Source organism: Pelodiscus sinensis, chromosome 13, assembly GCF_049634645.1.
Source record: "Pelodiscus sinensis isolate JC-2024 chromosome 13, ASM4963464v1, whole genome shotgun sequence".
In the NCBI taxonomy this organism is placed as follows: Eukaryota; Metazoa; Chordata; order Testudines; family Trionychidae; genus Pelodiscus; species Pelodiscus sinensis.
Genome location: NC_134723.1, coordinates 24,658,328 through 24,670,812, shown reverse-complemented (window position 1 = coordinate 24,670,812; position 12,485 = coordinate 24,658,328). Strand labels below are relative to the sequence as shown.

General features: G+C 44.3%; 1 protein-coding gene across 1 annotated transcript in view; it reads right to left on the bottom strand.

Moving 5' to 3' along the window:
- Positions 1-851: 851 nt before the first annotated feature.
- The window catches only part of LOC102462394 (uncharacterized), a 37,793-nt gene continuing 26,159 nt past the window's right edge, over positions 852-12,485 (bottom strand). The window contains exons 12-16 of the mRNA XM_006136236.2: positions 11,584-11,641; positions 10,482-10,537; positions 8,620-8,812; positions 5,796-5,954; positions 852-2,773 (exon numbers count right to left, since the gene is read on the bottom strand). Of these exons, the coding sequence (XP_006136298.2) occupies positions 2,641-2,773; positions 5,796-5,954; positions 8,620-8,812; positions 10,482-10,537; positions 11,584-11,641 (599 nt within the window). The 3' untranslated portion in view covers positions 852-2,640. The remainder of the gene's footprint in view (positions 2,774-5,795; positions 5,955-8,619; positions 8,813-10,481; positions 10,538-11,583; positions 11,642-12,485) is intronic.

Here is a 12,485-nt window from a genome sequence, read left to right as displayed (position 1 = left end):
GGGCACCACATTTTAAGAAAGATGTGGAGAAATTGGAGAGGGTCCAGAGAAGAGCAACAAGAATGATTAAAAAGTCTAGAAAATATGATCTACGGAAGGAAGACTGAAAGAACTGGGCTTGTTTAGTTTGAAAAGGAGGAAGACTGGGGCGGGAGGGGCATGATAGCAGTTTTCAAGTATCTTAAAAGGTGTCACGAGGAGGGAGAAAAATTATTCTCCTTGGTCTCTGCAGCTAGGACAAGAAGCAATGGGCTTAAACTGCAGCAAGGGAGGTTTAGGCTGGACATTAGGAAAAACTTCCTAACTGTCAAGGTGGTTAAACACTAGAATACGTTGCCTAGTGAGGTTGTGGAATCTCTATTACTAGAGATATTTAAGAGCAGGTTAAACAGACATCCATCAGGGATGATCTAAATGGTGCTTGGGCCTGCTCTAAGGGTAAGGGACTGGATTTGAGGATTTCTCGAGGACCCTTCCAGGTCTAGTGTTCTATGATTCTATCCATGTCACCTATTTTATTGCACTAGCTTGAGCAAAGCTAGCACATACTGGGGACATATACTGGTAGCTGCACTGTAGACATACCATAAATCTCTAGTCACTCACTGGCATTTCTTCTGAGACTGTTGAGCTGCATGGTAGTTTGTCAATAGCATATCTCCCACTCCACCCACCAGTTGTAAAGCATTAAACATTTCTTTGGGAGAGGCTGGCATGTGAATGACTCCCATTGCTCTGCTCTGTCCTGTTCCTTTAGTTGAAAGTGGGTCTGAGAGGGGGACCAGATAGAAAGTGAAAAAAAAACTGACAGGCCCTATGTAAGAGACACTCTTCTTGAAGGCAACCACCTCCACCTTTGCAATACTGTATATTCACAGTGAAGACTGGTTGCAAATCTAAAATTTTGAAGTCCTACTAAATGACACAAACTTCAGTGCATTGTATGTACTGGGCAAATGCTGAATACCTTTTACCCACTCTCTGCCATTAACAAGTGTTCTTGGTATGGCTTCCCCCCCCACCCCGCCCGACTTTAGTACTCACAAAAGTTGCCTAATGAACTTATTTTCTATTCTCTTGCTCTGGAGCCAGAGCACTGCCAGCAAAGTGACCCTTACACAGCTTTTCCTACAATGTCTGGTCTGCCAGTCTGGCCTCTTTGCAGATGTCACCACAACAGCTAATTCCTATTGAGTAATATAAAATACTCCAATCTCATCACCAGATTAAATTGTTCTGTTAAAGTTAGGCAGGGCAGCACTAAGCATTGAAAAGGGGAGTAAATACATTGAACTCTGGTCTGTTTTTTCTTCTGCTTGTGCCTTCCGAATGCACTTCTGTTGCTTAAAGACAATGGATATTTTTTGAAAACCACATTTACAAAAAATTGCCTTTATTCTGCTCCCCACAGGTTTTGTAGTTAATGACCCATCAAATGCAGTGTCATAGCATACAAACTGATAGCATCATGCTATACTGGCTCAAGTTTCAAAGGTTGTAAGCTTCACACAACACTCAGACTTGCATGACTACAGTACAAAAATGTAAAATTTCAAACCATCTTATTTTGGGGAAGGATTTAAGACATTTTTAAATATCATTCATATACATGGAAGATATTTAAAATGAAATAGTTGTGGATTCACACACACAAGTGCAGTATTCTGTTTTAAGAACCTGGAATACACAACAAACCCCCGTTTTCCACTGAAGATTGTTTAAAAAAATAAATCAAAGACCCCCAACCCTAAATCAAACAGCGCATGGAATTTGTTTGCATTTATTTTGAGATTGGTGGGGGGGGGGGGGCTGGCACGGAAATGTATTGCACAGATGTACTGCTGATGAATATAAATAAGTAAACCCAACAATGTCAAACTGCTGGTTGGGGATTCATGTTCGTTAAAGTGTTATTCATCTCAATGGTTACAAAACAATCCAAAATTTAAAAAGAAAATCGTGCTCTCACCAGTCTTCCACCAAATGTGACTTTCCATTTACAGGTGTAACGTGGTAGAACTACATTTGCAATGGGTTAAAAAGCTGGGTTTTGAAGTCTCTGAATACCCTACCTCCTAAAAAGCCATTAGACCAAAGCAAGTTCCAATGGCAACCCCTAAAGTAGTTCCTTTCCACATGCTGACAATCCTTCCATGGACAAATGATAGATACTTTTGCAACTATGAAGAAAGATTTGGGGGATGAGACTTTCACTAACAGAAGCCAGATTCTAAGCTGGCACGTAGAGGACCTAAATCACACTTTTCTTTGGACAATAAAGTTCAAGTTGCAGTTACTGTCCTACTTTTTAAAAAAAGGAATGATGGCTGCGCAAAAAACCTCTATCTAAATATGTTCGTTTCAGCTGAAGCTGTCTTTCATCAGAAACCATAGGATCCGATACAGTGACGTTCTCCTAGGGACGTTTACAAGAAGAATAGTTCTTGCTGTATATGCGGTTACTGCCATACTTTGTCTCATATCCAAGTTTAACTGTGTGTTCAGCCTTAAGGCTTGAGCTGTCACGTTGCATTTTAATACTTGACCATCAGAATCATCTCCGCTTCCCTTGGAAAATAGTTAGATGCCACACAGCTTGCAAAGGAGCAAGTCCCTCCTACTGGATAGCAGGGGGGGCCATTACTCCTTAGCATCTTGTTCATCTCCCTCTGCGACGCCCTCATCACTGGCCTCCTTTTCCTCTTTGTTGCGCTTGTTCTTTTTGTGCTTGTGGCGCCGGTGGCTTTCGCCCTCTTCGCTCTCGTGCTGCTTACTGCAATGAGGGGGAACAGGTAGAGAAACCAGAATCAAGTGTCAGTATGACCAACTGCCATAGTGGTCCAATTGTACCTATGCCAAAAGCTGCTAACAAGGATGAGACATTTGTGACCTAGAATGAATATAACAGACTCTACAGAGGGAACATGATGATGCCGTGGAAAGGTTTCATCAAAACTCACTTGGGACACTCTTGTTACTCTTAAACATCAAAACTACAAGGGAATTATGCAGGTTGGCCCAAGTGGATGCTGATAAACTTCTGCAATGGCACACCATTATATCAGCTGTACATGCCACATGTTGGGCAGAAACCAGTGTTCCCTGTATGTTGTGCACTTGCATGGCACATCTCAGGAGAGAGTCACATGCTGCCCAGTTGATTAACAGAGCACTCACAGCAAAGTTTGTTTTTTTTCCTACTGGTGGTACATTTGTACTTGCCTGGGTGCATATAGAAAAATTTAAATTTTGCACATGGATGGAAAAGATTAGAGGGAATATTGACAGACTGCTGTAGAATAGGTATAGGAATTTTACTAGGCCTATTTTTGGCAACCCTTCCACTGTAAAAGTCAGGTTCCAAAAATATCAGGAGTGCAGGGAATGCAGGCTAGGTAAAGGGTGTGAGGGAGAGAACAAAAATAAATTTGATAGACTGCTGAAAATTTACCAACACTAATTTTTCTATATAGAATCCTTTCAGACTTACCCAGGCTGGAAAGACTGGCAGGGGGAACTGCTGACTTCCTCGCAGGACAAACAGCCTAATTCTACCTCTGATAAGGTTGGACATGGACTGAACTTTCCCCCGTCTTAGGTGTCAGGCCACGGGACCATGTGGAAAGGGTCTCTCCTGCTTCCCAAATGTGTAAGGTCTCTCTGCCAGGCTTTGTTTTGAAAAAGAGAAAATGAGCACTGCACTTGCTCTGGGGGTTAAGGATGGACAAACCAATGCAGCAGTTTTGTGTAAGGGGGAAGTGCAGACAAGTAACTCCCAATGGATCTATCACATGGATGTATTCACCGTGTATACAAAGTATGTATAGTACATTCTTATTACAACTGGCACTCAAGCCCAGTGGTGGAGGCGCACCTCTTGCTGAATACTGACACCCTATGTACAAATCACAAGGCTGCAAGCCCGTTTCTAATCTGCTTTCACCAAGTTTTCATCATCATAAAATGAAGCCAATTTTGGAACATTGATAACTTAATATCTTCCCACAAAGTTGCTCACAGCATTTCTTGCACAGGGAGTTATGCCTCCCAGCACCCTGGGAGACAGGAGAGATCCCCTGTCCAAAGTCACCTAACATATCCGTGGCAGTCCCAGAAACGGATTCTACTTCTGTTTGAGAGCATGAGGAAAATCCATTTAAATGTGTCAATTCCATCTGGCATTCTATAGCTAATTCCTTATCTAAGCACTCTAATCGCTTTTGGCAATGTTTCAGCCAAGTCGATGCTGCCTGTGATTTCCTGTATTTCTACTACAACAAATCTCCTGGGTACCAGTTTTGTTATTAAAATAGCACTACTTCCATTTGTTTTCCATCTTGTTTTCATTGTGGCCCTCGCCCTTTGGTGTGATTTTAACCCTTCCTTTACTGCAAGAGAACAGTCAATACCTCTTACTGAAATTCCTGTGCATCCTGAAAGATGAGAATAGGGTTTTGCCTCCAGTTTCCAGCTAGGTTTTTCTAATACAACTTTCAAAAGCAAGTGCATCAATTACATGAAGAGAAGGCATGGTCTCTCCTGCAGAGAACCAGCCTAAAACATTAAGGCCTGGTCTACAGTTAGGTCAGCATAAGGCAGCCTGTGTCAACCTAATTTAGGATGTAGTATGTACACTGACCTTTCTCCCTCTCCATATCTCCACCTCCATGAGAGGTGTAAGGCTTATGTCAGTGGAGTTAGGGTAATGCAGGGTCTCTACAGACCCTGCGATATTTACATCAGCTGTTGGTTGACTTTCACAAATGACAAGAAAGTCATTCAAAGCTCCACCTGCCACCCTAGGGCAGATGGAGGGCTCCAGCTACAACCTACTTACCACCAAGGTCTTAACTCCCAGATGGAAGCCTGGAAGCAGTAGAGTGTCTTGAGGGGGCAGAGATACAAATATCAGAGCCAAGAGCCCAGGCTCTCACCACATACCGACCTATTATGTCAGTGGCAGCACTCCTGGGGAGGGCACCACCATGAACACAAAGAGGGCAGTGTGGACATGAGCTACCACAGTAACTACTGTGATTGTTGGAGGTCAGTCAAAGTAAGATGCAGACATGCCCTTAGGTGGAAAAAAATCTACCTCCTTTGTTAACAAGATGCTCATTGCTGTGGTATCGGAGCAGCTCCTAGAATTCTGACGCATATTAATACAGAAGTCGGAGGCTGGACTAAAGTTTAGGCTGGCTATTTGGTTGATGGGAGTGCTATTTTGGGAAAGATTCGTTCAAGGAGTAATGTTCACTTTGCTCTGAAGGAGCCAAGATCCACAAACATCCTGATCTACTCCAACGGTGATGTCTTTATGAGAGGAGCACTATCTCCATGTGGAGGAGAGGGAAAAAGACATACTGAGAGACAGGCATCTCGCAGCAGACAGGTCCATTGTTTTAGCAGAGCTCAGCTGAGTTCTCCCTTCCTCTTGAGTCTGACATTTGCTTTTCATGGGAAGTTGGAATTTCCTGGTGCAGAGTCCATGGCCAGCAATATCCTTGCTGGGAACCAATGTGGGGGACTACAAATGGCACTCTGCCAGATCCCCACAGCTAGCCTTGCTCTACTAGTATGTACAACATGAACACACAGAAATACAAAACAACCCTCCCTCTACCATGGATGGCTCTGAATCCCTGGCCAAATGCATTTACTGATGGGGATTTTGCCTTCCTCTGAAGCATCAGATATTGAACAATGTCACAGTGGACTGTAGATATTCCAACCTCTGTCCTGAGCCAAGATCCACTTCCACTTAAACATCCTGCTCCCCCAACACAGAAACTTACCGTCTTGAAGACTTATGTTTACTGCTCTCCTCCTTCTCTCTGTGCCTGCGCTCCCGGTGGCGATCCTCCCGCTCTCTGCTCCGATCTCTACTTCTGCGGTAATCCCGCTCAAAATCATAGCTTCGCTCTCGACTGTAGTAGCGATATCGCTCATCATCACTGTGGGGGGAGAGGGAAGGGGGAGGAAGGCATACATACAGTGAAGCAGGGAAGCTTCTAATACATGAGCTATGTTCACAGAGCCTGTAAAATTCTAGGGTCTCAGAAGGCCTCCTCCACTTACAGCCTCTAGGGATCTATAACCCCAGCATCCCAAGGGAAATAACACCCCTTGGTAAAGTACAATGTTGACTTAATCTGGAATTTTCCACTAGCACAAGCAGAACAGATATTTGAAAAGAAAAACCCTTGCAAGTCCATGAGCTTAGTGGAGTTCAGATATAAAACACACATTTGAACAAACATTCATGCAACTGTAATGCAAATTTCTTAATAATAAGCAAAGAAATAATAGTTTCCTATTCCCATCCATAGCTCTCCCACAACACACTAACCCCTTCTACATAAGATGTAGGAGACTTCAGCCTAAATAGGAAACACTGAACCAGTTCATTCTATAAGGATATATAAGAGTTTAAGGAACATTCTTACATGTGGATGGGGGCAGAGGTCCTGGCCTTTGCCCAGGTGGTCTTTCTGGGACACATTTGTGACATGCCCTGTCACTACTGGTCAATCTTGCTCTAGATTTTCCATAAACTAGAAGGAAATGACCAAGTGGATCAGAAACTAGGGATGTAGTGACTAGCTGATTATCCAATAAGCAAATACTTATCAGTTAGTCGACTAGTGACTCAACTACTCGCTCCCTTATCTCCTGCTTGCTGCCTCTATCAGAGAGGCAGCAAGGTGGGAAGGGGGCAGGATCCAGTGTTGAGGGGAGCCATCTTAAAATCCAATTCACCCAGTCCTGTTTCTGTGGGGAAAAGGGGCACAGCGGGGAACTGGTGCTGCTTCTGCCTTTGACAGCAGAGCTCTTGCTACATTTCAAAAGCAGAAGCACTGTGGGAAGCCTGGGGAGAGCTGACCCTGCTCTCCCAGCGGTGCTTTGCTTTTGAAATGTAAGAGAGCCCTCCTGGTTCTCTTGTACATTTCAAAAGCAGGAAGCATGGAGCCAGTGGGGGACTGTTTGAGACCATGCTTTGCCTTTGAAGTCCTGCTGGCTCTTTCAGAAGCAGAGGTGCCCTTAACAAATCAAATAGTCGATGCAAATTACATCGACTACTCAATTAGTTGATTGATCTAAATTTAACATCCTTACCAGAAATGTTATCCTTGTCACTCTTCAGGCTATTTTAACATCACACAAATCACAGAGCATCTGCCACTTCACCTGAGTCTGTTTTTATTGAATTATGCATACAAACAACAATATATAAACACGCAAATACATGCACGCAGGAAGAACGTATAATGCACACAGAGACCTCTTGGTCTGATGGTCTGCACCCTCCCTCCAGCCTAAACATCTCACCTTTTTCTATATAAAACTGCATATAGAAAATTGAGAGATTCTGCAGTTCCCACTCTCTTCTGTCTGCCTTGTCTTATAGCTCATCTTTCCCATAAAAATGGGGAATACTAAACCGAAGAAATCCCAAGTCCCATCATTGGAAACAAGAATGAAACAGCCTCAAGTTAAAGAAAGCGTCCAAACACTCAAAGAAAGATGTGTTCTGGGAACTATTGCATCAAAGAGGCTTGAATTACTCTAACTTGCCCTACCTGGTAAATACAATTTCACTTGCTAGATGTCAACATACTCTACAGCAACTAAAAATGCTAGCACAATGCTTGGAGTGCTAAACAGATCACATGATCCTTGTCCCTGGAGTTACAGAAGCCTTATAAATTCCAGTATGTTAACACCCTCATTCCTTCCTTGCCTGATGACCTTCCAAAAATGCTCTAAACCTTTTAAAAAAGTGCTTTGTTACAAGAAGCTACCTTGTTTGCTCAGCTCAATGGCCTGGAAGTTCCCAGAGCAAACAGCATTCTATGCCAGGAATAGACATCTATTTTAGCAATGTTTTCATCGACTACTGGCACTGCTGAGAGGAATGCTTGTAACAATATCAACAGTCTTGATGTTGCTGTTGTCACAAGCCAAGTCCTATGATGAAGAGTGCAAAGCAAATGCAGTGAAGGAATCACAATTGTCCAGTCTTTCCTGTGTCACTGCTTCACAGCTTCCTCTGCTGACCTCTCACGTCCCTAATGTCCCCATAAATCACAGTGATTCCCAGCAAGGTGGCAGTCTCCACAGAAATGCCCATTGTCATTAAGGGTTTACACTACATGCCGTGTTCAAGGTGAACAGCGCTCCTTACCCCGTAAGCTTTCAGACCATGGGATGCCACAAAAAGGGCAGTTTCTCTTCCAAATTGTTACATTTTAGAAACTTTACAACTATTCATCTTGAAGCTATACAAAAGGTGAGCATATAATGTTATTAGCCCTGTTTTACAGGCAGAAAAACAGAGGCATAGAGATTATGTGGCTGCATAACATAACAGCCAAGAACCACCCAGCTGTCCCATCTCTTGTTTGTGCGCTCTAGCTACCAATCAATGCTGTCTCCTCCCAGCACAACCTGGAGGCCATATGTGAGCACTGAGTCCTTGCAACAGGGAAGGAAATTGATTGCAACACCATCACTGCAAGACAACTGTAAGAGTGGTATGATGGGCAATAATTTCCATGGTCTCATCTGACAGAACCCCTCCCCTTCCCACGGCAGTGTCACGTGGATTACAGCGCTTACTTGTTGTATTCACTGGTGGTTGGAGTTCGGTCTCTGTCTCGCTCTCTTTCCCTTTCCCGCTCCCTCTCTCTCCCGCGCCTTGAGCCAGAGTACTCCCAGTGGCTGCTGCTGGAGCTGCTCGTGCCCTTATCCACTGTCGTCACCCAGGGCGTGTGAGACGTAGAGATAGGAGGGTAGCTGATGAAACCAGAATCTGCAGTGAGAGAGTAGAACCTTCACTTGTCTGAAGGGTTAGTGCCGCCCCTTATGCTGGTTCAACCAGGCCATATTAGGTTGCAATTTTGTCAGACCCTACAACCTAGGCAGGTTTAGCCTAGGTCAGGTCTGGGACGGGACCAGGAACACACAAGTGCTCTATTTAGAGGGACTGCTAGATCAGGAAGTAATTCTCCTCCCTCTGAATAAGCACCAACCCAACCCCTACCTCTTTACCTATGAGACCCTGATTTCCCCCTTCTATATCATGCATGATATTCTAACAAGTTTTAAGCATCATTTCCCAAGGCCAGAAACTGGCAGATGCTGCTGCAATCTCTCCCAGGAATGAAGGATATTAAATTAGGAGCTGCTGACACCTGCCCTTTGTGGGTCACAGCAGCTCACTCTGCCATGTTACTGGTTCTCTCCTAAGAAGCCCCATAATTTCTTTCTTCCCCAGCCAACATTCTCTGTGAGGGAGGAGAATACAGAGGATCCTGAGAAGCCCTGGCAGGTTCTCTTTTTGATCATCCTGCAGTCTATGGTTTGATCTTCTAGATTCCCAGTCAGCTCAGAGAACAAGAGGCCTGGCCTCTGACCCCTTGCAGAGTCAGGGCTGGTACCTGCAGGAGAGAAATCCAGGATTCTCTCTCTATTACATGCTGAATTAAGAAGTGCTTTCAAATATCATGCAGAGATCTTAGGGCTGGCTAAGGGAAGAGTGCCAATGAAATCCCAGAGCACCACCAAGCTCCCTGGAGGTGTCCTATTCAAGCATTCAGCTGCTAATGACACTGCTCCATTGGAAAGGGTCATCAAGGACACAGCCTGACATGGTACAGGCTGCTGGCGGGATGTTTGTTTGAGGAAATACTAGTTTATTAGAAGGCTACGGTTTCTTGGATGGCTCATGGCCATGCTCTCCTGTCCCTACATCCAGAAGGGCAGGAGAGTCTACAGTACTGCCTGCTAGATAGGAATAGACACTGTTTATGAGTGCCGCTGATCCAGGACAGAAGCCAGCTGAATACTAAAGAGACAGGAAAGGACATGGGCAACTCAGGCAGGATTTCAGCGGAAAAGGTGGTCTACTGGAACACGATCACTGCCTCTTTCATCAAGAGATTAAAGAAGACCAATACTTGCAAGTGTGCTTAGGCAGAGTGTGTGTGTGTGTGTGTGTGTGTGTGTGTGTGTGTGTGCGCGCGTGACGCAAGCAAGGAGGAAAGATACAGCTAAATTGGGATGGGGACAAAGACTCCTAGAGAAGACTGAAATTTGACTGGGAAGATGTTCTTCTCTAGAAGAAACCAGGACTAGGGACACAGGGAACCACAGCTGTACTGGGAAGCTTCTTTATTGCGGACATCAGAGTTGGGTGCTGAGGGCAGCCAAACCAGGACTGAGAGCTATTTAAATTACAACCATCAATTGCATCAGAGTCACTTCAGAGAGTGCAGCTGATTTAAGACTGTAGAAAGTTTACTGCTGGGTCCATTACTAATACCTACTGTCAGCAACTGGGCTGTCTGGAGTACAGTTAGGGCTCCAGAGGTCATGGTGACAGAGGCACAGGTCAGCCTAGCACAAGGATAAGTTACCAACAACCCTCTGGCCAGCCCCATGTCCAGTTAATTCCACTGTCTTGTGTCTTCTGTGCTTACCTGCTGAGCTGTATCCAAATGGTGGTGGCTGCCTGTTACTGTAGCCAGCAGGCTGGCTTTGGAGAGAACACAAGGATACCAATTACTAGTATCAGTTACCTGCCACCAGCTTAGCATACAAAGCAGGAATCTGCAATACATTTATTGTTAATCTTTCCATTGGGCCCTGTGAGTTAAGGATCCCTCACCCTAGTTGCCATGAGTCTCCTCCCAACGTCATTCCTTTTGTTTATCCTCTGAAATCCAATATTCATGGTCTCCAAGTCAAGAAATCTCCACTCCTAACTGCTGTTGCCTATTTTGCTCCCTTGCCCTGGGCTGAGGCTGGAGGAGAGCTCTGGCAGCAGGGAGAGACAGGACTTTCATCATGCAAAACGACCAGAAGTCACATCCTTTCACCTCATAAATGACTTAAGGCAAGATGCAGTGTGGTGGACTGGGAGTCTGGCAATTCAAGGTATAGTCCTGGCTCTGCCTGTTCTACTTCCTTGAGCCAGGCCCTTTATCTCCATGAGCACTAGTGCCCCATCACCCTCCCCAACATGCACAATGCAACTAAATGCTTCATGAAAAATAATTAATGGAAGCAAAATGCTCTAAGATTCTTAGATGGAAACTGCCAGGGAAATGCAAAATGGTATTAATAGCACCATGAAAGTGACAGTACAACTCTAGTACTGGTGGTGAACATAATCCTAGCACACGTGATATAGCTAGATATCAGTAAACTGACAGACCAAGGGTGCAGTCTGCTGCAACAGCTTTAAAGCCTTGGAACAAGAGTTCACTACTAACCTGGCTGGTCAGGCTCCCCTTCTAAATCAGGTGCAGATGGTAAGTTACTCTATGAATACTCTAAACATAAACCTAGCATTCCCGGATACCATGCGGCCATGCTGTTGGCACCCCATCATACAGCACACCTAGGTACAATATTCTCACACCCTGTTCCTTAGCAACTCTTAATACAGTGAAAGAAACATAACTCCTGCTTCCCTACTATGCCTCCCACTCAGTGGAAATCCATTCTACTGTTTAGCTGCAGCTGGCTGCACAAAACCAGGATGGAAAGTTATCTACCCAAAAGAAGCTTCTGTCTTACCCATCGAGTGTTGGAATGAGGAGAGCTGGTGGAGGAGCCAGAGGTGGAGGGAACAGCCCTATAAATAAAAGCACCGTGTGAAGATGAGGCTGCAGCAAGCTTACAGCATGGGGCTAAACTCTGCCTAATTTCTGGTGATAAGAGCAAATCTGCATTAAACAGTATGTGGAAATAGCATCTTCTTACGCCGCCATCTCACACCTGGGAGTGTATTCAATTATGGGCATACAGCTCTGAAACTCTACTGCTTTTCTCTCTTATTTTCCCTAGAGAGAGAGCACAACTAAAGGATAAGGAGCCAGACTCTACTCTGGCTTGTGCATCATCAACAAAATATCAACCCAAGTACACGGTGAAACATTAACCCTGTGCAGTCCCCTGGAGTACTGAAGACTAGGATAAATTCCCTAGGGCTGACTGTAAATAGAGTGACCATTTTATTTGTACATTGACTGAATGCAATATGAAAAATGGAAGTTTATTATACTCTTGGGGGGGAGGAAGTCACTTTTCTGACCATAACTACACTGTAGAAGGCAGAATCTACGTTAGGGCGGAGCACAAACTAGATAGTTAGATGGCTGTTGGAAGGGCCTATGTGATCTCTTTCCACTTTTTAAAAGTGAGTTGTGTACCTAGACTTCTAATTCCCGTTGACTTTTAAAGTGGCTAAGTCACTTTTGAAAAAATGAGAGACTTAGGTGATTTTGAAAATTTTACCAGTTTGAAACATAAGAAATGCTTGCATAAGCCGCTATCGTGGAAGGTGCATCACAGTATGTGAACCATTCATTTGTTCCAGTGTAAATGTCTGTTTTAAAATAATGGGTTTTAAGTTATTTGGACAATCCGTCATCAACATTCCCACTTATTTTTGAAAGATTTTTATCTGTGGATAGTGA